This window comes from Anabrus simplex, chromosome 4 (genome assembly GCF_040414725.1).
Source record: "Anabrus simplex isolate iqAnaSimp1 chromosome 4, ASM4041472v1, whole genome shotgun sequence".
Taxonomy (NCBI): Eukaryota; Metazoa; Arthropoda; class Insecta; order Orthoptera; family Tettigoniidae; genus Anabrus; species Anabrus simplex.
In genome coordinates, this window is record NC_090268.1 from 29143866 (window position 1) to 29170865 (window position 27000).

Here is a 27000-nt window from a genome sequence, read left to right on the forward strand (position 1 = left end):
ATCTAATCACCAACAGAAATGATCAATTAGACATGCTGTAAATAATTAGAAGACTAGTCCAATGTTTGAAGTACAGGTAACATAGTATGTGTAAAATAAAGACTGAATAACTTTGTATATTTCATACATTGACAACTAAAGGTATACAAGTGAGTTGGCCTTATAAATGAAAATGTAGACAATTTTTATTCCCTCTACTTTCAGGTACTGATCCAGCTTTTCTTTAACATAGGAGGTGATGAAATGGACTTCCTTTCCCACAGAATGTATATGTCATTTAATTAAGGGAATGTATTATTATGTTAATAAAAATAATGTGGTAGATTAGTCAGAACAGTAATATTAATTACAGTACATTAAATTATCTGTAAAGAATAAGATGCATGAAATATTGTCATAAACATAAAAAGCATTCCACTACTATATTAGTGATATTGACATCTTATGTCTACGATTCTTTCTTAAGGAATGTCCATTAAATTTCTCCCATCATTTTTATCATCATAAACTGAAGAAAATGCATAGTTTCTGAATAATGATCAATTTTAAAGCAAATAAATATCAGGTTTATCATTTTAAAATCTGTTTTATTACAGTAGTTGGTATTTGGAAGCAAGGATCGTGAATCTCCCAGATACTGCTCACGTGTATTCCTCTTTATACTCCAGAGATACAAATGCTCTTAGTTTGAAATGCCCATGCTTATGTCTTAAGGCTAACTTATTATTTAAAATATTTCTTAAGATAATGAAATTTTCTCCCTAAACAAGTGATTTTCAGTTTCTTTTCTTTAAGATACAACTAACCGTTGTACACCACTAGATCTATTTAATCAAGTTTCCAAATAAAGAGAGTTAAAATGTCTGATATGCTAAGAACATCTGGCAACCCAAAAATAATGATAACTGGTATCTTCACTTCTTTTTAAATTCCATTTTAGAGTTGACGTATGATTTCCAGCCTTTGACAGGAAAATGGAGAGCATTTATTGTTTATTAATTTCAATGATCTGTATTTTTTAAATTTCAATGTTGCATGGATTAAATATGTGTGTTTTAACTTGAGTATTGAATAGCAACAAGGAGCATGCAGCTTTGTGGATGACTGCATGTCTATAAGCATTGTCAAGGGTTCCCATGACAGAAGAGTGAAAGAACATATAGAAAACAGTCTTCTTATTACTTTTATGGTCCAAAAGGCACTTCCAGAATTTCAAGACATTCATAGCACAATTATAATCATTCTGGACCATTGGGAATATCTATTGCAAAATGGATTCTATACATTTTTGTTCCATTCTTTCGATTCCTGATATTTTTCATGTTACCTGTTTTTATATTTACTTGAAGGATGATGATGATTATGATGATGATATCCCAAGGATCATCATCATCATCATCATCATCATCATCATCATCACTGAATTCTTTCTTTCTTCCTTCCTTCCATAATAGGAACCAAAAATTTGTATGAATCATTGTATGGTCATATTTTGTTTAAAGATTTCTTGTCTAAGGTACACAAAGGCAACATTGTCAAGCTAGAAAGTAAATTTCTCCTGCTTTCAAGCTTGACAACATTAATGTTCATGTACACTATACACATTTCTGACGGCCTTGTTCATTTTCTCCCATGACTATATCTCAAACAAGTACAAAATTGTTTTGTTCATATATAGTACACGAATAAATTGCTACATTTTCACATTGAAGCCCCTGTGCTAACGTGATAATTTTATGTTTAGACCTTCATATGCATGCAGTGTTTTTGTTATAAATTTTGCTTCAAATGAGAGTTAAGGCAGATTAATAACTGTGAGGGTGGACAGTTTCTTTAGGGTATGCTACGGTTTGGTCTGTGTGTAGCTTGTTGGTATTTTGAGGTCTACAAAAAAAGTCAAGGTGATCATTTGAAGAATGATTTGTTGAAGAGCCCTATCAGAAAAGGCATATAAAAATCCATCATAATGAAGTATGTAGCTAATAGAAAATTTAGGAGGATTTAGACCCACCTAAAATAATTCTGAAGAAAGAATCTTATCAGGAATAAAGGATCATTTCAGAGTTGACTGTTATACCGTGATATCGGTGTTTTATCATCAGAAATTATTATTGAGAAATTTAAAGGAAGTTAAATTTAAACCATTACTTTGCTTGTTATAAAAAATCTAATGAAGTAATTTAAAAATGCAAGAAATTTTAAAGCTATTTCAAAACTTCTCATGGGGTCGTTGTTTAATATACTGCAAGCTCTTTGAAAATCCCAGACAGTTCGAAAGTTGCATGAAAAATGATGTGGCTTCAGAAAAGGCACCTAGCCTTCAATTTCTTGCCAAAACCACCACTGAATTTTTTCTCCGACTGAGCGAGCCAGGACGGGTACAATACATACATACCTTGCCAAAACCAAAAATGAGTCAGGATGGTTCTAGCAACCCAAGAAGTATCTGGAATAAGCTGAAGAAAGTGAAGTACATACTTTCTATCATTAGCCTGAAGCCTACTATAATAAGTTATGACAGCTAACATATTGTTTACAAAATTAATAACCTCCGTTACTGCCATTGGAAGCAAAATCTATTGATCATTTAGAAAATCTTTCAACCCCTGTAATTCCCTCATGTGTGACCTTAAGTGAAGTATAATCAATCTGTTTCTAGCTAGTGACCGTAGAGGTCTGTATTTCTCATGCTGAGCAATTAAATGGAAACTGTAATTAGTGCTGTAGTTTCTGTTTCTTCTTGCCTCATGTTTTGATGGTAAAAAATAAATAAATAAATAAATAAATAAATAAATAAATAAATAAATACTCTCCTTTTGCTACCTGAAGCTGGACTGTATATCATAAATTCAAAAACACCAGTTTGAAGTACAGTAGCTGTTAAAATTGCATGGAACGTTATACAGTAAGTGTGCCTCATTTTTGTGGCATAGAATCGACTGTAATTGCAAGATTTGATGGAGGGGCAGTTATAACTATTTATAGTTGATATCAGCATTGAGAAATATAACTGCAGAATATGTGTACTGTATATTTTAAATTTTAAAAATGATACAGCTACTCCATTTGATGCACATCTCTCTGCTTTTGCAAGAAGTTTTGAGTTCAAATGAAAAAAAATGCTTTTATATTTCTTCTTAAGCACAAGTATTTTGTAAGTAACACTGCTCATTTTGTCTTATATTTGACAATTACAAACTTTTTCTCCAATCTTTTTTTACATTAATTTCAAAAGCTAATTAGTAATTTTTTAACTTTATCTGTCATATAACTGACAGGCTTATGTTGTATGTAACAATGTTATTACAAGTATTTAAGTTTCAATTCTAGGTTATGTTTAAGCAGGGTACAGAACAAAAGAAATTTATTTCTTGAAAATATCAAACTATTGCAATAGAAAGCCAATTTCTTTCATGTCAAAGTGGCCTTCCAAAAATCAATAATATATAGTTTTAAATGGAATAATATGGCATCTAGAAAACCTTATGTGCATTGCTGGCTGTTGGAAGACTGCAAGGAAATATTTTGTCTTAATTTTTAGGAGATGTATTGAAATGAATGGCACACACACACACAGGTTAGGATTAAATAATGTTGAACGCATAGATTTTATCAGTTCAAGCCTGGTTGCAATTTTGTAATGAAAATTAACACTGTAAAAATCTTCTGCAAGATTTCTGCCAATTAAATTCTCCTGTTTATAAGTTCTCTTGTAGTATTCTACATAGGCCCTCACTGTTTAAACAAGGAGCGAATTCTGGATTGGAGGGAAAGGAACGCGAGATCAAACTGGGGCCAGAGAGGAGCGTCGGATCAGGAAATTATACAGTTTTTATCCTTGTCCTCTCCGGTACCAGGCTTCTTCGTGGGAGAGCGGGGACCACTCAGTCCTGCTGCAGCTGTCTGCTGTCTTCTTGCACAAGCCAGAGCATCATTTGGAACATATGAAATTCGCACTCCCCCATAAGCTCGGCGGGGTGGAAGTTCATACGCGTATTCATCACTGCTTGAACTAGAAGAGCATGTCGAACAATAACTATCAGCATCGTCTCTATCCCTATTTGGTTCACTTTCTCTGCTGCTACTGGGAACATGGCTTTCGGATGTTGTCTTTCTAGGACCTCTCATTCTGTTCCGTCTTTCTTCGTACTCCTCGTCAAATTCACGGTGTCTAGAGCGTCCAGAATAACTTTGACTGCGAGGAAATGTTCTCTGGCGCTGTGGACTACAAGTTGCTGCCGCTGCTGCTCCTTCTTCTCCTCCTCCTCCAACCATGTAGACTCCATCTTCCTCATCGCCTTCATCACCCTGAAATCTTACACTAAGCTGACCTTTTCCTTTCACTTTTCTCACAGGTGAAGTAGGAGTTGTGGGGGGCTGCTGAGATTGTTGTTGGGAGACAGTCTGGTGAACAGCTAATTCTGGCATTGAAGAGGCATGGCCGTACACACTTTCACTTTCGCTACGGATATTATTACTCACTATGGTACTGTTTGTATGTGAATGTGATGTTAGCGCAGGGGGCTGCCATGAATCTAAACTCAAGCTAAGATCAGCAAGATGTAAAGGTTCACGACTTCTGTCCCTTGCTTGTAGTAGCCTCTCCAACTCTGGACTTGCAGCCTGTATCTCTGTAGCCATCGCCACACTACCACCATGCTCGGATAGCAACCGTTCTAGATTTCGTTCCAACAATACACGATCAAGCCCTTTGCTGCACGACGGGGTGGAGATGTTATGTTGCGATGCATGCTGCGATGTCTGCTGCGAGGGACTAAGTTGCGTAGTAGGCGAAGGGGAGGGCAAGGGGGGCAAACCACGCATCACATATTCTTCTGTCTGGAGAAGAGTTACTTCGGCTTGTATGCTAGGAGGTGGTGGAGTTGATGAGCAACATGGGTCGCTTGCGAGGGGTGGTGGTGTTGGAGGTAAGGACTTAGCTCCTGCACCTCTCTGTAGAGCACGACGCCCCATCTTGGGAGAGCGAACAGGTGGTGGACTGCGCATCACATGCTGCTGAGACTGTGGTGACAAGGACTGCTGATGAGGTAAGCTGGAAAAGAAACAAAACAAATACTTCAGTCATATCTATTCTATTTGGTTCAGCAATAAACTATACAAAATACAGTGTCAGTTTATTTCAGGATAATAAGGTAATATACATCAAGAATGAAACACTACACGAAAATTGAAAAACTCTCATACTATGCAAAAAAAAAAAAAAAAAAAAAAAAAAAAAAAAAAAAAAAAAAAAAAAAAAGGATAAATTTTTATGGTCATCTTCTCAGAATGAACTCTAATAGATTAACCAAACAAATCCTTGACTACTTCTGTAACCGCAAAATTAAACAAAACCCAAGTGGTTTAAAGAAACTGAAAAAGATCTAGTAGAATTAAAAATTACAGAAAATTCACAATTCGATTGAACAGCTGAAGTAATAACTAAAGATGAAAATATATGGTTCCAAGACAAATCTACATTAAAAGCCAAACTATTATCTCGGAAGACGAGAGGAAACAAAGATCGGAAAGAACGAAGAAATACTGGGCACTAAGGAAAGACAACACACCGAGAAATGATTGATTCAATGTACCTCAAAGAGGGTAAAATGAAAGAAGAAAAGAAAAATAATCTTATAGACATGATATAGTCTTTTGGGCTCATGCCATGTCAAGAAAATAAGGTGAAATTCTTTACGTTTTGCAGAGAACTGTGCTCGACTGGACAGTCGAGATTTTCTTCTCATGACGCAGAGCACAGTTCTCTGCGAAACGTAAAGAATTTCACCTTATTTTCTTGACAAGGCACAAGACCAAAAGCCTATATCATGTCTATAAGTATGGGCCGTGAAAGCATCAATAATAATAATAATAATAATAATAATAATAATAATAATAATAATAATAATAATAATAATAATAATAATAATCTTTCCTGGCCTAGTTTTACTGCCGGACGCCCTTTCTGATGTCAACCCTACGTCGAGGGATGTACTCACTATTACATGTTTCTGTAATGATTAGTACGGTAGCGTGATATGTTGTGGGTAAATAAAAATGTGTATAAAGATGATTCCATACTTCCAAGTTACAGGCTTTCAATTGAGAGGCACTGGGCTGGAACCAGAAGGATGAAAAGAAGAAAGGGAAATTCAGATAAACATGGCTAAGAACAGTTGCCAGAATTTATGAATAATGATGAATACTTTTACTGAGTTATCGATCTTTGAATAACATTTATAATACTGATATGATATAGGCTTTTGGGCTTATGCCATATAAAAAAAATAAGGTGAAATTCTTCACGTTTCACAGAGAATTTTGCACTGTGTCTTCAGAAGAAAATCTCGACTGTTCACGAGGAAGACTTCTCCACGAATGAGGTTTGAATTTAGACGTTAATAATAGAAGTGAAAGTGGTATGTTCATTCGTTACCAGGATGGCTCACCGTACGCAGTACGGCGCTAGCATTCAAAGCGGAAGCTGACGGAACCATCAGAATCAGTCTGAGAGGGAGTCACATAACTTAACAGGTGTACGCACATATGAAAGTATGACATTGACACAAGCCTGGAATGAAACGTCTAGTGATGAGGAACATATGAATATGGAAAACACCTAAATGAAATAACAATAGGAAAGGGAACTACATATGTAAATCCTTAATGGCTGTCAACCACGTATTACTTAACCGATAGATAGTGTCCCTGTTGAAATTGTTAGGATTTCTATGTATTTCCACAGCTTCCCATATAATCTTGGACCTGTAGTGTCTAGTGTGGGTAAGACCTCAAACATCTTGGAACACAACATTATGACCCGACGATAGAGCGTGCTCAGCTATTGCTGACTTGTCTGGCTGGTTGAGACAAATATTTCATTCATGTTCCTCGTTGCAAGTCTCAGTGGACTGGCATGTTTGGCCAATGTATATCTTGCTGCAAGCACAGGGAGTTTCGTATACCCTAGGATGTAAAAGGGGGGACAATTTGTCCTTTGTTTTACATAGAATGTGAACAGTTTTAGTGATGGTGCCAAACGCGGTTTTTATATTGTGTTTGCAGAGGACCTTGGCAATTTGATCTGTAGAATTGCGAATGGAAGGCAGGTTCTCTGCAAAACGTAAAGAATTTTACTTTATTTTCTTGACATGGCATGAGCCCTAAAGCCTATATCATGTCTATAAGTACAGGCTGTGAAAGCATCAATGGTAACATTTATAATGTTGATGTAAAGATTTAAGCAATCCAGTGAAGTAACTCTCAAAATAAGCAAAACATGTTTACATCATGAATATGTAATTAATAGTACTGAATGGCTGATTGAATGCTAGATTCATCTCTTTTATTTTACTCGGTCACAATTACAAACAAACAATAAAATTACAATTACTTCAGAGAACACCAGTCTTTAGAACACCCTTAACATTTCTTTCACATGGGGTTGGAATGATACCCAAGTTTGCAAGGAAATAGATGCTACTCCATTTTCTGTCTTTTTGCTTAGAGACATAATGATAATGTTATTTGCTTTTACATCCCACTGACTACTTTTGCAGTTTTCAGAGATGCCGAGGTGTTGGAATTTAGTCCTGCAGGAGTTATTTTATGTGCCAGTAATTCTACAGACATGAGGCTGACGTATTTGAGCACCTTCAAATACCACTGGACTGAGTCAGGATTGAACCTGCCAAGTTGGGGTCAGAAGACTGGTGTCTCAACTGTCTGAGCCACTCAGCCCGGTGCTTAGAGACATATAGTGACACTAAACAAGATACTTTGAAACTCTGAAAATTGTTACTCCCAAACAAAGTTACCATTTTACTCATGTTCTCATTATTCTGAGCACCAGTTAATTCAAAATATGTACTCAAATAGGAGCAGTGCCATATTTCAGGGGAACGCATGGCAATGTCGTTCCAGTAAAAAATTATTCAATATTACTGTAAAAAAAATTGTGTTAATTAATTTGTATTTGAAACTCTTAAAAGAGGTGGACAGTTGTTTAAAATTCCCAAATTAATTTGATCACTAGAGACCAATAGCGGCTCACTCTAAAGGGCAGAAACTAACTTTTATTACTTGGTTTTACAAGTACTGACAATCTGAATGATGATACATTCAGTTTTGATATTAGATGCAGGATGCTGCTAGTGTGTCAATGTTTTCATCAGATGTATACTTTGCTTCCTCTGGTCGGTCATGCTGGGCCTGTGCCCTTCCGTGCAGACTCATTCTTAGGTAATTTTCATTCGTGTCTGCATAGAACAAAATATTTTTTCACATGCAAAAATGAGAAATAGGGTCATGTGAAGGCTTATCATGCCAAGTCGAATATCTGTTTCAAATTTGTGTTGCAAGTTTGTCATCTGAGGACTGACAAAATTGATTATTTTAACCATGTTGGTTCAATCTTGTCCGTATTGACTTGTATTCAGTTTCTATGAAACACTTTTCCGTCTTGCCAATACTTTACATTTTCATATACTCGTGATTATCTGCCAACCATTAGTCTGACAAGCGTGCTGTACTGGCTAATGAAATTGGTCATTGTGCTATTTCATAATATTTAGTGTGGTGTCATTAATATTAAATCTACCTGTGCAGTGTGCGGATGTATAGAATCCCCATGAAGAGTCGCAATAGGTATATCACATATGTACTCGTAGGTATGATTAACCTGAAGGCTACATGCAATGGATTCTGTAAGTTAGTAATAATAATATTATTCTAAGTAGACTTTTTTTTCGCAACTGTCCCTAACTGAAAAGATGGAGATAAAGACACTTGGTCGATCAACACCTCATTTACAACTAGAACAAGTCGGACAATATAAAGCGCACGAATATTGACGTAGATTCCAGCCAGGGGTGTATACAGAATACAAGTGGTTATGTGGCTGCGACTCAAGGAATGAGCTTTTCTGTTTTCTGTGCATGTTATTCAGACGTGACATGACTTGGACGAAAACCGGAATGACAGATCTCAAATGCTTGAAAGAAAAAATTAAAAAGCAGGAAAGGTCCTTCCAACATATCAATTCATGCATGGAATTAGCTGTGCTAAGGAAAGTTAATATGGTGACTCAACTGGATTCTGCTTATCGCCAATTCACTAACGAACATAACGATCGGGTTTGGAAAAATAGGTATATATTACACAGAATTATTCAGTGAATAAAAGTCTGTGGTGTATTTGAAGTTGCACTGCATAACCACGACGAGATAGAAAATTCCTTACATCATGGAATGTTCAAAGGTCTCATTCATTTTATAACTGAAAAAGATGTTGCTATTAAAGAGTAGCTGGCCAAAGCTTCAGTATTTAAAGGTACGTCAAAGTCCATTCAGAACCAGCTTCTCAACTGTATGTTGAATATGTGTAGGGAACCAATTTCTTCAGAAATTGGGGAATCCCAATTCGCTGCAATAGAAGCAGATGAAACAACAGATGTTTCAAACAAATGCTAATTGGTACTTGTTTTTCGATATGCATTATGAAAGATTTGGAGGATTCATGAATCCAACCGACAGGACAGCGGATTGATTGAGTCCATGTCTATTAGAGCAAATTAATCCCATATTAAGTGACACACCACATAAACTTATTTGTCAGAGTCATGATGGAGCCAGGGTGATGAGCGGAAAGACAGGGGGTGTGCAGGCGATATTGAAAGTACACTATCCTAATGCATTCATTCATTGTTGTGGACACAAACTGGATGTAGAAATCAAGAAGAGAATCATCGTTACTTGACTGAAATTAAAACCTTTTGTGTGCAATTGTGACTTCCCAAAGACGAGCCTGCCTGGTGGACATTATTGCTAAGATTTAAAGTCTGCCACTATAAGAATGTTAGTCAGCAGGAAAACCATCTTCGGGGCTCCCAAGGGTGGGTTTCAAACCCACCACCTCCCGAATGCAAGCTCACAGCTGCACGGCCAACTCGCTCAGTAGAGTTGTGCATGATAGTCTTTTGGATTATTGCCCTATGAAAGGAGGCGTACTGCAGATAAAATTGACCTTTAATGAGGACCTGCTTCACTTCTTCAGAGAAACCTTAAAACATGTGCTTTTTAAATAGTTTACCTGACCTCCTACACTTTTCCTTTTATTTATTCGACTCTCAAGATATTTAAAATCAGAATACCTGTAATTTCGGGAGTATTTGCCGGACTGCAGTTGACCTGGAGGGGATGATGGTGCAGAAGAGGAGGCAGGAGAAGCCGGAGGTCCCAGTGAACGTCGCATCCTGCCAGGTGACGTAGGTGGAGTACTAGAGCCAGCTTCAGAAGGTGGTCTGGCATTAGCACGCTGTCGCTGTTGACGCAGACGAGGACCAGGTCCCGAGCTATCCGATGGTGTCGGAGGTTCACCTTTACTGCATGCTATAGAGCAATATATTGCACCTCGCCGTGGTAAAAATGGCCGCCCCAGCAGTGATGAACGACAGGTGTGACAACAAAAGCACTGTTCTGTTGCATGCCAGTGTTGTCCTTCATGGCTCATTTGACCTGAAAAATAAGAATACAAACTGATAGAAAAAAAAAAAAAAAAAGAAAGAAAATATTGAAACAGGGAAGTCTTTTCGTCAAAAGGAGAAACACTGTTTATTTTATATTCATTTTGTGATATGTTCCTTTAGAGCTTGCTAATGCATTATTATTGAGGACCTCTTTTGCAAAACTCAGCAACTACAAAAGTAAAATTTTCGGGAAACACATTGTATTGATTATCTTCCAAAAGAAAAATGATATATTAAACTGAAAATTCACTTATAATAGAGCATTAAGATAAAAATTATTACTATAATGCACTTTTCAAAATAATTATTAACAACAGTAAAAAAAAAAAAAAGGATTGAAAATTGTGGGGTTTTCTTCAAAGCTCAACATCTACAGGAACAAAAGTTTACAAAACTATTTTAAAAGGTCATATTTCACATATTATGTAGAACTACACATTGAAAATTAGTAGATTGGCTCGTTTGGATACTCAGCATCATTACTGTCCTCATTTCGCTCTCAGCAACCTTGCAACACAGCAGAATAGAACAGTTTTGTCTCCTCGGAAGATGAATCAAAATATTTCAAAAGTTTCTTCTCCTCTTTTCTTAACATTGACGTGAGTTGATAGTTTGATAGGCAATGTCTTGTCCATACTTCTAAAGTTGGCTGTACCACTTTTGAACACCTAAAATCTGTCTTACGTATTGATTTCAGGACATACACATCCCAGCTCTTACCAAGAACAAGACATCGCCCGTGCTGATTCAGTATTTTGTGATATTGAGACGGGACTGTTATACTCGTAGTTTCCAGTTTTCTCAGTAAAAAAGAAAAAAATACCTTGTAAATATAAATACAATCCAGAATAGTACCGGTACTGATAAATTTTTATTCCTGTAGATGTGGAGTTTTGCTCCCCCTGTGGGTGGGGGCGGTAGAATAACACCCACGGTATCCCCTGCCTGTCGTAAGAGGCGACTAAGAGGGGCCCCAGGGGCTCTGAACTTTGGAGCGTGGGTTGGCGACCACGGGGCCCTCAGCTGAGTCCTGGCATTGTTTCCACTTACTTGTGCCAGGCTCCTCACTTTCATCTATCCTATCCGACCTCCCTTGGTCAACTCTTGTTCTTTTCCGACCCCGACGCTATTAGGTTTGCGAGGGCTAGGGAGTCTTTCATTTTCATGCCCTTCGTGGCCCTTGTCTTCCTTTGGCCGATATCTTCATTTTTCGAAGTGTTGGACCCCTTCCATATTTTCCGTCTGATTAGTGTTAAATAGAGGATGGTTGCCTAGTTGTACTTCCTCTTAAAACAATAATCACCACCACCACCACCACCTGTGGAGTTTTGCAAAATCTAACAAATGAAGATCTGTTATAGTGGTAGATGTTCAGTTTAGTTAAATTCTGATGAGTGCAATTGATTCCTCTCTTATTAAACTACATGACCTCATATATAACTCTTTTTCGGAAATTTTGTAGTTGTTGACTTTTGCAAAAACGGTCCTCAGTTACACAGAGCTTTCTCAATTTAATTTCCTTTTAATGGTGCATAATTAACTATGAATTTGCGATTGTTTAACATTTTGAGACCCTTCATTTTCGACTCTGTTTTAACCTCAATGACGTGGGTTTAGTTCATCGCCAAGGAGTCGAAAATTAAAAAAAAAAAAAAAAAAAAAAAAAAAAAAAAAAAAAAAAAAAAGATTTCCTATTCTGGAGCAGCCTACACCGAAAATGACGACCGGCTTAATTCCTGGGGTCAAAGGCAACTGGGCCCAGTGCTTATCACTATATCCCATTTAAGGCGGTAACGAGCAGTGGAAGCGTTTACTTTCCACTCCTCCACAGGCCTTCATGGCCTCTAAGGAAATGGCTCTGCTTTTTAATTCTCTTATTTTCAATTATACAGTGATATTATACAGAATTGAGCAGAATACGGTATCAGAATTCTTGCGATGACAGATGGAAAGAAAGCGATTTGTGCTCTAAATTAAGGTACATCCGCAGCATTTGCCTTGTGCGAAAATGAGAAACCACGGAACATCATCTCCTGGGATACTGATGGTGAGGTTCGAATTCCTTCGGTAGCTGCGGTAGAATTCTGCATTTCATTTGCAAATAGACCTAGATCTGAGAAGAAAGTAGATAAGGGCAATTAAAGAAAAATTGAAATCTGATTATTTCAATAGGATAGGCCAGTTCCTGACCATACAGAGACCTATAATGCAAGGCATGAGGCTCTTGCAATACCACATGTGACACAGCGAATCTTTCTGGAAGTCTGTAATTTAGAAATGTTAACATTCCACACAAAGCTCCGATCAGTTCATAAATTAATACACGACTGTTGTACCAGAGTAATTTTAAAGCAATTTATTGTAAAATGAATCTGAAATGCAAATGGACATACTATGAAATAATAATGTGAAACTAAGCTGTATGTGTATGTTTAGTCTTCAGCCCGAAGGCTGGTTGGATCCTCAACAGCTCTGCCATCAGCTGTCATAAATGGCCTAGGCATCACTGAAGAGGCGTACTAGGGAAATGAGGAGTGAGGTAGAAACTAAGATATCCTATCTTAATTCGAATACATGCTATTTTTTAATCTAGGACTCTTTCGATAAGCAGAGAACTAAATTATTTTTTAAAGTCACTTCAGTTGCTACAGATTTTAAGAGACATCGGTGTTGCCGCAAGTTTGTCCCGTGCCAGTGACACAGAGTTGTCACTTTTAATACACAACAATCGAAAAAGTTTGTTTTGTTACATGGCTCTCCTCGCATCTAACTTTTGATGTAGAATACGTCTCTCCCGGTGGTCCTATAGGAAAACGCATGTCACGATTTCATGGAAGATTTGCTAATAACTTAGTAGCTTGCACATGCAATTCGCGCACCTCTTCTTTCATCAGGACAGGCTCTCATCTGAGACCACTCCCACTCTCCTGTGACGTCAACTGGCTTTGATAGCGCGCGATCTATAAAAAAGGTCAAAATAGTCATACGCCGCACGCGGTAGATTAACACTCTGCGTCTCTATGGTCAGTTGGACCACTATACTTCGATTTACAGACGAAAATCATCGTTTTCTGGAAGTACCGACAGACTGATTTATACGTTACAGTGAACTAACCTGGGTTTGATCAGAACTTCCTAAAATTTTGTCTCTTCAACAGAAATTCAAGCAGCACTTAAAGATCATCTGTATGGTGTGGAAATTATTAATATTTAAAACAAATTAATGCGGCTTTCGGGTTTAACTTCTGTGTAAGCTAATGTTTCTAGATGGTTTTCCGTGGTTTTCCATTTTCACACCAGGCAAATGCTGGGGCTGTACCATAATTAAGGCCACGGCCGATTCCTTCCCACTCCTAGCCATTTCCTGTCCCATCATCGCCATAAGACCTATCTGAGTCGGTGCGACGTAAAGCAACTAGCAAAAAAAAAAAAAAAAAAAAATGTTTCTAGATACTAGACAGATTTTACCATAATGGCAGACTCGCGAGAGCTTGTAATTTTCAACTGCCTTGGTTGGGTACCGTAGGTTGAGTTTCATTGCATAGACGAAATCTCATTATTTCTTTGAATTCTGCCTGTGTAGTTTGCCAGCCAATGTCTGAATTCTCATGGTAAGACCACTCAGCGAAAGCTACCGTACCGTTCTAAAAACCGAGTGAGTTTCTTGTGCGATGATCGAGAATTAAGCCATTTACTATCCGCGAAGCCAACGGCCGTAGCCGTGTTGAAACACCGGATCCCGTGAGATCTCCGAAGATAAGCAACATTGGGCGTGGTCAGGAGTTGAATGGGTTGCCACGCGCTGTTGGTGGGGGGGTAAGGGAATGGAGGAGCGGAAGGGAACTGGCCACCCTACCGCACGTAAACTCCGGCTCAGGAACACCTCTGCGGAGGTTCGGACCTGCCTTCGGGCAGAATAACCCTTACCTACCTACTATCCGTGAAACTTTTAGTGAAACTTTGTTTTACGGGGATGAGGAGTAGGACGAAGCTACAACGGTTCCAGTAATACTGCCAACTGAATGGAAATGAAATCTGAATTGAATCGATAGTATGATAGATCGATATGAATTTTCTAAACCGTCGTTTCCGTGTAGACGTTCTAGGTTGTTCCTGTGATGTAGGCCTACTTTGATTTTCCTCACTCAAGTTCAAGCTTAACCTATATTTTGACTTTGCTACGTAAATAAACATAGTATTTAAAGTGTTGCAATTATACCGCCAGATGTCTAACGGTGATGTATAATCGATTCATACTTTTTGTGTCAAGAGGTTGCCAATACGAATCTCGAAGAAAACCGAGGTCTACCCATTCAGCACTATGGAGCCGAAGCATCACTAAGAGTTCCGTGGATAGTACAACTCATACGTATTTTCAGTGTTGGTAATAGTATTTGGATATGAAATAAACAATTTAACTAAATTTATAAAGAAAAAAGGAATTACATTTTCCTTTGACAAAATGATTCCAGTTACCTTGGTCAACTCCTATGGGCTCCCCACATGAATCACAGTACTCTGCAAACATGGCATCAAAACAGTGCAAACAGTATGGATGGCCATCACGCATGATGTAACGCTGTCCCCCAAGTTGTCGATCACACTCGAAGCAGGCGAAGTGTTTCATGTGCCATGCACGACCTTCAGCTTCCGTACACTCATCGGCGAGGATGATCTGAAAAGAGAAAAGTTTTCTTCTTTAATATGCTAACGAATGCACTGGTGCAACTTGAAGAGGAACAGCAAGTTGCCAATAAGAAATATTTCTTCTGCACAGTACAATAACATTTTATGAGAGTGGCTGTATCACTGCACTGAACATTATGAACAACATTATAGTATTTTGGAAATGACCTGAATGCAAAGTATTTACTGCCTATTGTACCTTTTTCACACTGAATGGAGAATACTTTATCAGATTGTACGCAAATACTCTGCCCAAAAGAATTAGCGGAACATGTTTTTGAACATCTGGTATGTTACAGTACTTTTGGCACAATTAGTACCAGTGGCCTTAGAGCATAGATTGAGACCTTGTGTACCAAAGCGGACATATCTCAGCTATACTGTCTCTCTAGTCTTAGCCTTGCAGTACAGTGCCAGAAGACACCTCAACACGAAGTGAATACCAGTACAGTATGTCGGCACGTCGTAGCGAGGTAAGCAGACTGACTTTGTTACTTCAGGAGTTCGTATACCTCCCAGCATGTACAATGAGACATATTAACGACGTACAATAACTTCATAGGAACGGTTTTCCAAACGCCCTTGCGTATCTGATAATCATAATTATTTAACACCAGAATCCAAAGCCGATATTTTAGTGATTTTCTTATTCAACCTTTTTTTAAAAATTTTTTAATCTGCTCTAGACGATAAGCATGTTCAAAAAATGTTTATACTCACCTGACTCCAATGTTTTTAATATTAATGACTCAACAAGTTCTTGATAACAGTTTCTGGTACATGAGGTACAGAACTTCTCTCCGGTTTACTGCTTTTACCCTCCTCTGTAGCAGGACTTTATAAATTACTTGGTTATCTATCAGTAATACATCCTTATTATTAGTAGTAGTAGTATTTAATCGGGCCTATATTGACGAAAATAAGGGTCATTCTTTCTTACGCTGGTTGAACGCGATGCCATTTGATAATGAAGTCATAGTCGAGACCGCTAACAGTTCAGCCAGACCTCGAACACAAGAATTACGTAGAAACTGGAGAATTTGACCCTCAGTGAATTGACATACACATTACGTCTGTTGCCTTGAAGGAGGCGTGTGGTTCCTCCCTTCATTCCCATCTCCCTTCATTGTCGAGCCAGCGGATCGTGTCGGCAGGCGGGAAAGCAAGTACCTTCTCCTCCGCGTGTGTTCGTTCATGCTCGTACTTCCGTTTTCTCCACCTCCCCTCACTCTTTAGATGTATGCATGTGTTAACGCGTCTGATGGATGTGACCAATGAGAGAGAATGTGTAAGCAGGTACTGTGTGTTTCTGAGGGCTGTACTGATTTTTTGCCTGAAATGAATATTTTTGGCCACGAGATACTAAATATTTCGATTGTACAACCAGCAAGAGCAGTCACTCTGATCGAGGGAAGGCGGACTTTTTGTCATGTTGCCCAGAACTTCAGTGTCTCCCCGTCTTTCATTTATTGTTTATGGAAAGGTTACAACGAGACAGGACAGTTCACCAGGCGGGTTGGACAAGGTAGTCGACACATCACAACTCAAAATGACGACAGATATCTGGTTATTTGTGCTCTGCGTCGTCGTACCGCCAGTAACAGAACTGCAAGTTCAACTGGAGTCACGGTATCCCCTCAGACTGCACGGAACAGGTTACGTGAAAGGAACGTATGACCCAGACGACATGGTCGAATACCTGGTTTAACGCGGCAATATCAAGCAGCTCGCCTTCCGTTCGCCCGTAACCACGTCAAGTGGCAACTTCGCCAATGGAGATCTGTGTTGTTAACAGACAAGTCGCAATTTCCCCTGACTCGAAGTGATGGCTGTGTACGTGCATGGGGAGGCCCTGGTGAGCGTCATTTGCCAGATGTAATTTTTTTTTTTGCTAGGGGCTTTACGTCGCGCCGACACAGATAGGTCTTATGGCGACGATGGGATAGGAAAGGCCTAGGAATTGGAAGGAAGCGGCCGTGGCCTTAATTAAGGTACAGCCCCAGCATTTGCCTGGTGTGAAAATAGGAAACCACGGAAAACCATTTTCAGGGCTGCCGATAGTGGGATTCGAACCTACTATCTCCCGGATGCAAGCTCACAGCCGCGGCGCGGCCAACTCGCCCGGTGCCAGATGTTATACAGCAAGTGGACAAATCCAGACAAGGTTTTGTGATGGTGTGGGGTGGCATTAGTGTCGACAGTGTCGTCCGTGGCCACCTAATAGCCAGTCAGTATATCAACCAGAACTTGGTGGTTGATGCATACGGTGCTGGCCCTGAATTCCTTCTCATGCACGACAATACCAGGGCGCATGCAGCGGGCAACACCAGGGACGTCTTGAGAAGGCTTCACATTCGAGTGATGGAATGGCCAGCGGCGAGTTCCGACCTTAATCCCACTGAACACGTGACAGGTGTGTCCTGTTGCACCACCGACTTCCCAGGAAGTCTTACAGAGTTTTATTGAAGAATGGGAACCAATACCGTAGAGTGACCTCCGTAGACTTGTACGGATTATGCCACTTAAGTGTCAGACTGTGGTAAATGCTTACGAAAGGTATACACGATGCTAAAGCTCTCAAACTGGAAAGAAAACCAAAGTGGACGCCTGGCGGAGCAGCTAATTCCACTTCGTTTTGACTCTGTCCGGACATTGAAATTTGTTTTATCAAAATGGATGAGAATGAAATAAAAGTTTTGTTGTGCAGTTCACCTGTGAAGAATACAGGTATATCTGGTAAAATTGTTGGTTAACAATTATTGTTCTGTGTTATACGGCATACGTACAAAAACGTGCTCTACTAATTCTTTATTTTCAATCAACTTTTTTCTGCTTTCCCTATAATTGGAAGCTGCTTGGGGTAAAAAGGCTTGCATACATTTTATTCCAAACTGCACAAAAATAATGAAACATTTACAACGAAAAATAACAAGCAAAATATAATTAATTTCAATTAATCTACATATTATCGAAATTAAATTAAAACTGTAATACATTCCATAGCCGGTAATTTGTACAGCTTGATGCTTATGAATTCAACATTAGCTATATAAATGGTTCCTTGGAAACCTTTAATCAAAGCGTATCTCAGACAGAACATTTTACAGAAATTGACAAACCTGAAGATCTCTCTAGAACCAGTCATTGACTTCAGCAAATGTTAGTTTATATTCTTCTCGATGGTAGATAGCAGACTTCTCTGGTGTTTACTCATGTTTATTCCGATGGTAGTGACAACAGTGAAACAATACATTGTGGCCTCCTGGATAGCAATCACGTCATTACGTCTAGATCAGGGGTTTCCAATTTGCAAGGGCTCGAGGGCCATTTTGGAAACCTTAGTCATGTTCGCGGGCCAATTTTCGTTAAATTCTGCAAATAGTACAGAAGCACCATTATGAAATAATATGCATAGTTCAACTGAAATGAGGGTTTGATAATTTTAATTGCTTAAAACATTATTTTAAAATTGCATAACAGAGTGAAGTTCGGAGCCGGGCTGATTGGCCGAGACGGTTGAGGCGCTGGGATTCTGGCTCAGTCCGGTGGTATTTGAAGGTGCTCTAATACGTCAGACTTGTGTAGGTAGATTTACTGGAACGTCAAAGAACTCCTGCGAGACAAAATTTCGACACCTCGGCGTTCCCGAAAACCATCAATAGTAGTTAGTAGGACGCAGAAATAATAACATTATTACTTGAAATTTGTATTTTAATTTTTTAAAAATCAAATATAATTTCTTGAGAACAGGTGAATACTTGAAAAGGGGAACTAGTAGGCCTATTAAAGTATAATTAGTTCTGATTTGGGTCTATAAGGTGTATAAAAATTAATACGTTTTTGAACGAGCTATGAAATATTTTTTGTGACTTTTCTTCACATTCTTTCTTCCAGTGCTCTCACGGGCCGCAAAAATGACTTCGCGGGCCACTTGCGGCCCGCAGGCCGCCATTTGGAAACCCCTGGTCTAGATGAATCGTTCTCTCCGCCTAGTAGTTTCAATGATACAAGGCGGATGCTGTAACTGATTATTGTGTTGACAGGTGTTTCTGGATAGTTTTCCGTAATGACAGGCTCCCAGAATGTGTGCAATGATTTCTTTCTCACTGCCGCAATGTCAGCAGTGGGTTCCATTCTGAGCTCTGTCTGGAAGAGCACGCACTGGGCAAAACTTGGTAGTCATCTCTAGCAACCTGCCATTCAATACTTGTCAGGCTGTAAGTTTAGTCAGTAAGCCGCTGTAAGTCTGTGAGCAAGATTGCCCTAAGTCACATCTAACTTGAGGAAGTTCATATGAGTTGCTAAGTTCATAACTGACTTAAGCGGGATAACACATATGATGCACTGATTACCACCATCAAAAGAGGAAATGGAGTAAAAATACTCCCTAACCAATATGCATAAACGACCGCCCCGCAGTACGCTAGTCGTGAAAGCTCAATAAGGAGAATTTTTCTAACCACTGTATATGATCGAGGGTTACGGGTTGCCGGTATGATCTAATGTGGAATCCCACCTATTGGGATTGTAATTCTGTATTGAGAGCAGTTGTGGCGATAAGGACCCCGCAGACCCCGCGGGGATTGGGGGCCAATGACTGTTCTTAATTTAGTACCTGAAGAGTGATTTTACATATTGATAAAGATACAGCACACATCAGAGTATTATTTGTGTTACAGAGGGTTATTCCAAACTTTAGCCGCCGTAGTGTAGAGTTTCTTTCGTCAATAGGAGTACAATGGTTATTTCTGAAAGAATATGGGTTTCCCAACCTCATCATCATCATCATAATCGATTTTCCGTTCCATCAAGCCGGGTGCGAGTGTTTACGAACCTCCTCCAGTTCGTCCTGATGTTCTACCTTTTGCTACCAATTTACATCACGTTTGGCAAGGTCTTTGAAAATTTGCTTCGCCCGACTATCACGAGGCCTCCCTCTGGACCTCTTATCAACAACATTCCATTGCTCTTGGGGTCCTAATTGGAGTCATCCTTCTCATATGTCCTTAGCATCGTAATCTGCTTAATGAGAAGGGTTCCAACAGGCTCCTGTCCAACTGAAGTTCTTCCCGAATACTTTCATTCCTTATTTTGTCTCTCCTCATCTTTTGGAGACATGTCCGAAGGAGCTTCATTTCAGTGGCCTGTTGGCGACTTTGTGCAGATCTAGTCAACGTTGCTGCTTCCAGTCCGTATGTTCGAATTGATACAAGGTATGTTCTGTACAGCATGAGCCTGCAGGCTTGGGGAAATGAGTCATACCAAAGTAATTGACGAACAGAGTGGTAGAATTTTGATGCAGCTTGTATTCTATTGCATATTTCTTGGTTTATGGTATTGTCAGAAGAAACGAAGCTCCCTAAGTGTTTGAAGATATTGATGATGTCTACTTCTTCAGTTTGCACTCTCAGGTGGACTGCTTCAGGATTTCGACTCATCACCAAACCGACGGGTTTTAATTCGGCTGATGATCATTACCATTCTTTCAAATTCTTCTTGCCAAAGATGTAGTTTAGCTTGAACTTCTGCTTCTTTCTGACCTCATAGCATAACATCATCAGAAAATACAACTGCATTTGTTGTCCGATCCTTCATTTCTACTACTTTTATAACCTCATCCATTATAGTGATAACGAGAAGTGGCGATAGACTACTCCCTCGCTGCCACTCACAACAATCAACAAGTCCTTTGAAGTAGTTAGCCAGATCTGAGAACCCAGTAGTCAGCGAGGATGCGATAACAATGCCATCCTCCTTATCTAACACGAAATACTAAAGTTTCCAGCCTGTTTATAACTCTCTGCAGTCAGTATAGCTAAGTAGGCCTGCAATGGACGGTGACGTTGTAAATAGCAGTAAATTATTTGGTACTAGGGACGAGATTATTTTTTAATATTGTGACGGTCAGCGTGTTTTGGTTACTATAATTGGAATACGCATTTCTCCAGTGTGCGTGTCATATAAGTGTATTCGTTCGGATTTGAAAACGGAATTGTGTAACTTAGTATTATTATTAGAGCCCGGATTTACATGCATTAATAGGTTAGAATGCAAAGTTTCTGAAGCGAGCAGCAAGTATAGTCTACCTTCACAACGATCGTGCTATGGGGTTTGCATAAACATTAGGGTACAGCCCATCAGAACTCCTATAATTTATGTTACTCTTGCTACATTGTGGAAGAGCGGGTGGCCGACACTTCCTATTAACCAGATGTAGTTTGCAATCTAACCCGTTACGGCATGAAAATCCGGGCTTTGATTATTATTATTATTATTATTATTATTATTATTATTATTATTATTATTATTATTATTATTATTATTGTCGTTGCTGTTCATTGTAATGATTTACAACCTTGTACTACGAAATAATCTTCTAACTTTCCTTATCGGGAAACGAGGGACCCATTTTCAATTATTGCAGGCGGAGGGCGATCTTGTTAGTGCCGCTACTGATTGAGAGGAAACGTCAAGATAATCAGCTTCAATTCCTGCTTTATTCTACCTGAGTCTAGTCTTTCAAGAATTAGCTGTCATTTAATGTCACTGTTTCAGACTTACCTCATCACAAGCTGAACAACGTGGCTTGAGAGTTTCGGCATGATGGCGGCCGCAGTAGAGCTTGCCTTCGCGGTAGAAGTAGATGAGGTCTACAAGGAGCTCCTTACATACGCAACACGTGAAGCAAGCTGGATGCCAACAGGTGTTCGGACCGGCGCGGGACGCGAACACGCAGATGTCTCCACTGGACAACCCCTCTTCACACTGGAACATAAAAAAAAGTTTGAGTAATCATGCATGGAGGCTGTATACGAGTAAAATTAAGAGGATTATAATTGAGCCATCTTGTATATGGCACTTTTACTGACTACTAAGCTCATGGTTCCAATGGCCAATTCAGTATAAGATTACCAGGAACTTCAATCACCACCTGCCTATCGCCACCATATTACCGTTTTCGTAGTATTGCGCCTACGTGTGTATGTTTTATACCGCACATATTCATTATAACAGCACACTCAAACATATTTATAGCTTCTCTGGTCCAGTATCATGCTTCAGTTGTCTTCAATAATATATTTACGCAAGTGTATAACCCTCATGAACCCGACAGCCGATATATTGGGGGAACTGGAGCCTAAAGAGTTGAAATGCAAAAATTGAAACTGTTTATTTCCGTGTTGACTCCGTGGCCCATGTGGCAGCGCGCCGGCCTCTCACCGGTGGGTTCCGTGGTTCAAATCCCGGTCACTCCATGTGAGATTTTTGCTGGACAAAGCGGAGGCGGGACACGTTTTTCTCCGGGTACTCTGGTTTTCCAGCAACTCTCCAAGATCATGTAATTTCATCTATCAGTCACTAATAATTGTCCCCGAGGATTGCGACAGGCTTTGGCAGCCGGCATACTTCCTATCCTCGCCGCTAGATGGGAGCTTTTTTTAAATTCCATTCCTGACCCGATCGAATGACTGGAAACAGGTGTGGATTTTTTCATATTTCCGTGCTGAGAGTTTTGTTCTCTATATAGGTTATGAATACTGTGGGGTACCGATAACCGGCATTCCGTAAAACTCGAAATCTGCAGAAGTTTCCTTTTTTTCACGGCGGACAAATGAAATTAGTTTTTTTCTCTACTTATACTGGTCGAGCGGTGAGAAGGGCTAGGAATGTTTGGACCATACTGTAGTACATCACTTTCCTGGTGACAGTGACTCGTACGGGGAAATTCTTACCTACCCTCAGGTAGCAGCTATACGTAGGAGTGTTAAGGAGCAGGGTATGTACAGTAGTACTATAGGTTAGGTTGTGATTCTGAAAGCAGAAACATTTAAAAAAACATATTAGAAAGCGCTCGTGCGAGAGATCCGAGCCGGTAGATCTACTACCATACTAACAATCCTTTGCAAGGAGAATAACGGAAATTTTACCTTTTGGGTGGTGTGAAAAACATCTACCTCTGAATAGGAAGATGATCTATAAGCAGTGGCGGCTGGTGCAGAAAATCAGTTGTGTGCTGTAACCCATTCACCTCCCCCCCCCCCCCCACCAAGTTTAGAATCATATGCGGGCTTCAAGAGGCTCTCCACTGAGTTTTCCATACTGAACTAATACGTGAACAACCCCAACACATATACACATTCCCCATACAAAACTAATTAAACACACAATAACACTTGCAATGACAAAACATTCACGAACTCAGAAACATTTGTTTTGAGCGCGCAAAAAACAGAACTTCTTAGTGTTACCAAAATCACTGAAATCATAATGCAAAATTACATGTTATGTTCTAATAGTGAAATTTATAAACTAGACATTTTTAATTAAAGAAAATCACAATATCATATCCTTATTTGACAACTTAAAAATTATAATTTGTATAGTTCATCGATTTACAAATATGGGTATGGAATAGGCAAATTGGGAATATTAAAGGACCTAGCGGGAACAACTGATGGCTTCCTCTACAGTATTTCGTTTTCCCGTTCGCTTTGATCGATCCCCTCTTAATACCACCGCGAGTCAAGAAGGATGCCACCTGCCACTTTCTCATTTCGGTCGAAATGCAAGCGTGACCAGTGCTGTCTCTCTGGGGTCGCGTACAAAGAATCGCTGTGAAGTGATGTCTTGGCTGTTATTTCACAGCACATCGGAAAAGTTGGGCACGCATGCGCAAACGGCAGAGTTCCTGCTTTCTGGCAAGAAAACTTAGAAATCCTCGCTGAGCTGTGATCTGCACACCACCCGGCGTGGAGCGCACGACTAGTTACCTGGTTGTGAGGGGAGTTGAAAGATTTCCTGTTCTCTGGCTGACATCTTTCTCAATGCACTGTATTTGATTGAAGATAATATTATTAAAGTAATGTATTTTTCAAGTAGACAATGTGCTGCAGTACTTCGGCACATAAGGTACGGCCGACACTGTCTATAAGATATACGAGTTGTCATCGTAAGAGCCTTTTAACTTACACCATGAAAAATGAGTCACAAACATTCACTCGGTCTAAAGCAAAAGCGAAGTCCTTCAATGACGATCACATTAAGTACAACGTGGTGATTCAATATGCTTTCTTTACGAGTGGTTTAAGCTACGTCTGACGTCCTAAATTGTTTCCCCTATCGAAGGGGTTTGCTTTTGATTTAGGAGAAAACTTTCGTGATCAGTGCAGTAAATTGTTCTTTATTCGCAGTTCATGGTGGAAGTTAAGTTTACTGTCTGTCTCCTATAGAGCATTTTTTTTTTTCAGAAATAGATAACTTTCACATCACCCAAAAGTAACTTTTCCATCGTACTTCTAAGGAAAGGTTCTCCATTAGAAGCTAATATTGTGCATATGATTTCGACGTTCTGTGACATTTTCAAGTACATCATTGTGTCCGACTCGTTGGCTGAATGGTTAGCGTACTGGCCTTTGGTTCAGAGAGTCCCGGGTTCGATTCCGGTCAGGGTAAGGTTTTTTACCTTCATTGGTTAATTCCAATGGCTCGGAGGCTGGATGTTTGTGCTGTCCCCAACATCCCTGCAACTCACACATAACACTATCCTCCACCACAATAACACACGGTTACCTACGCTTGGCACATGCCACCCACCCTCATCGGAGGGTCTGCCTTACAAGGGCTGAACTCGGCTAGAAACAGCCACACGAAATTATTATTACTGTCCGACTCATTGGCTGAATGGTCAGAGGACACTTACTACAGTTCATGAAATGGGCTGTGGTTTGGTCTTCACGACATTCACATAGCGTGGGTGTGCCAGAAAAGCCCCACTTTACCATATTGATTCTTGATCTACCAACCCCAGTTCGAAGCCTGTTCAAAGATTTCCAAGTAGACCAATGTTTCTCATGTCCTGGAGGGAGATGTTCAATTGGTAGCATCCAACCAGCAAGTTAAGGATTTCTAGTTCACCATAATCTCAAGATTCGTTTGGATGTTCGGTTGTATTCAGGAAATTCCTCCTAGACCTCAATCGTCGGTGGGCAGGTTCATATCCCCAAAATGCTTTAGTTCTCTCATTCATGGATGAAACTTCCCTTCTAATATGTGGTGGGGCGATTCCAGCCACACAGTAGATTCTATCTCGTGGTGTTGGTCTCAAACAGCCAGTGTTAAGTAGACAAGTTTCATTTAGAGAAATGTCAACTTGTTCAGCATGACTGGATCTGTACCAAACAGGGCACGGGTCTCTACAGCGGAGTAACACAGAGCCAGGGCTGTAGTTCTCATCGTCTTTGGATGTGTACCCCAATTGGTTCCAGACAATTTGCGAAGGATGTTATTTCTAGTTGACACTTTCTGCTTGATGTTCATGCAGTGTTGTTTGTACGTGAGAGCACGATCCAATGTTACACCTAGATACTTAGGTGTTGGCTGGTGATCTAGTTGAGTATCATCCCATACTACCTGCAATTTCCTTGGAGCCTGCCTGTTCTTTAAATGGAAGGCACATACCTGAGTTTTAGATGGACAGGCTTCATTTGGTTTCCTCTGTAGTAGTAGGATAGTTCAGAAAGAGCCTCTGATAACTTTTCTTCTACAACCTCAAAGCAGTTTGTACTCTATCAGTCAGTCAATCAACCAAGTGCCATATCCAAACCTGGACATTGACGACCTAGTCATTCCCCCAGATAAGCCAAGGGCCAATGATTCGACATCGTAAGCAGAAGTTTGATTGCGGTAGGATAGTTACTTTCTTTCTGTTCCTCTTAAAGTCAACAGTACGTGGGTTACCTATACAAGTGGTGACCACGCCCATTGTTACTTAACTTCGCAGATCTCACGGGATTCGGTGTTTCAACATGGCCTGGCCGTTGAGTGTACATGTATCCATAAATCACTGCACAGTCAGGTAGTGGAGTACTTCTCCGACAGATGGCTGAGGCCTAGTTATTTGAATATATAGTTTTGCCTACATGACTTACACACAATCCCATTGACAACGTGTTCATTTAGTAATATTGCGGCTACCGATCATTGAAACCGGTTCATACATTCAGTAGATAAGCCTTGATGAATGGTATGTACAAGGAGTGATGTTTCGAAAAATTACACAGAAAGTGTAATCATACGTCTTCAGATGTTGCCATACACGTAGACGTTCATGGTTGCTCCCCAGAGATGGATGGGTCTGTACGATATAAATTATGAGAACATTTGTTAGGAAGTTTCTGCGTGGGATATAATAACCACAATAGCTTACAATACCAGTAGCTTTCCTTGAAATGGAATAAACACGTTTCGCAGCTGCTTTTAACTCGATCGCAGTTCCGGTAAATCTTCTACTTGAGGCGTGATCAAGCCATACACAATGCTATCACGTACTTTTAAATAACAGCTTCCAGTGTATCGTACTCCGTTATTGCTTTTATTCCAGCGGTTTCATTTCTCGGTATAATGAATCATGCGTTGTTGTTTGACTCATCAGTCCACAGACTGGTTAGATGCAGTTGTCCATGCCACCCTATCCTGTGTTAAACTTTTCATTTCTACGTAATTGCTGCATCCTACGTCTACTCTAATCTGCTTGTCATATTCATACCTTGGTCTACCCCTAGCGTTCTTACAGCCTACACTACCCTCAAAAACCAATTGAACAATTCCTGGGTGTCTTAAGATGTACCCTATCATTATATTTTTTCTTCTGGTCAAATTCAGACAAATCGATCTCCTTTCACGAATTCAAATCAGTATCTCTTCATTCGTGATTCGATCTGTCCATCTCACCTTCAACATTCTTCTGTAACACCACATTTCAAAAGCTTCTATTCTCTTTCTTTATGAGC

At 39.7% G+C, this 27000-nt stretch overlaps 1 protein-coding gene across 1 annotated transcript in view; it reads right to left on the reverse strand.

The window, feature by feature from the left end:
• Nucleotides 1–755: 755 nt before the first annotated feature.
• LOC136871590 (protein prickle) overlaps nucleotides 756–27000 on the reverse strand; it is a 283429-nt gene continuing 257184 nt past the window's right edge. The window contains exons 3-6 of the mRNA XM_067145030.2: nucleotides 21773–21976; nucleotides 15002–15200; nucleotides 10151–10514; nucleotides 756–5053 (exon numbers count right to left, since the gene is read on the reverse strand). Of these exons, the coding sequence (XP_067001131.2) occupies nucleotides 3814–5053; nucleotides 10151–10514; nucleotides 15002–15200; nucleotides 21773–21976 (2007 nt within the window). The 3' untranslated portion in view covers nucleotides 756–3813. The remainder of the gene's footprint in view (nucleotides 5054–10150; nucleotides 10515–15001; nucleotides 15201–21772; nucleotides 21977–27000) is intronic.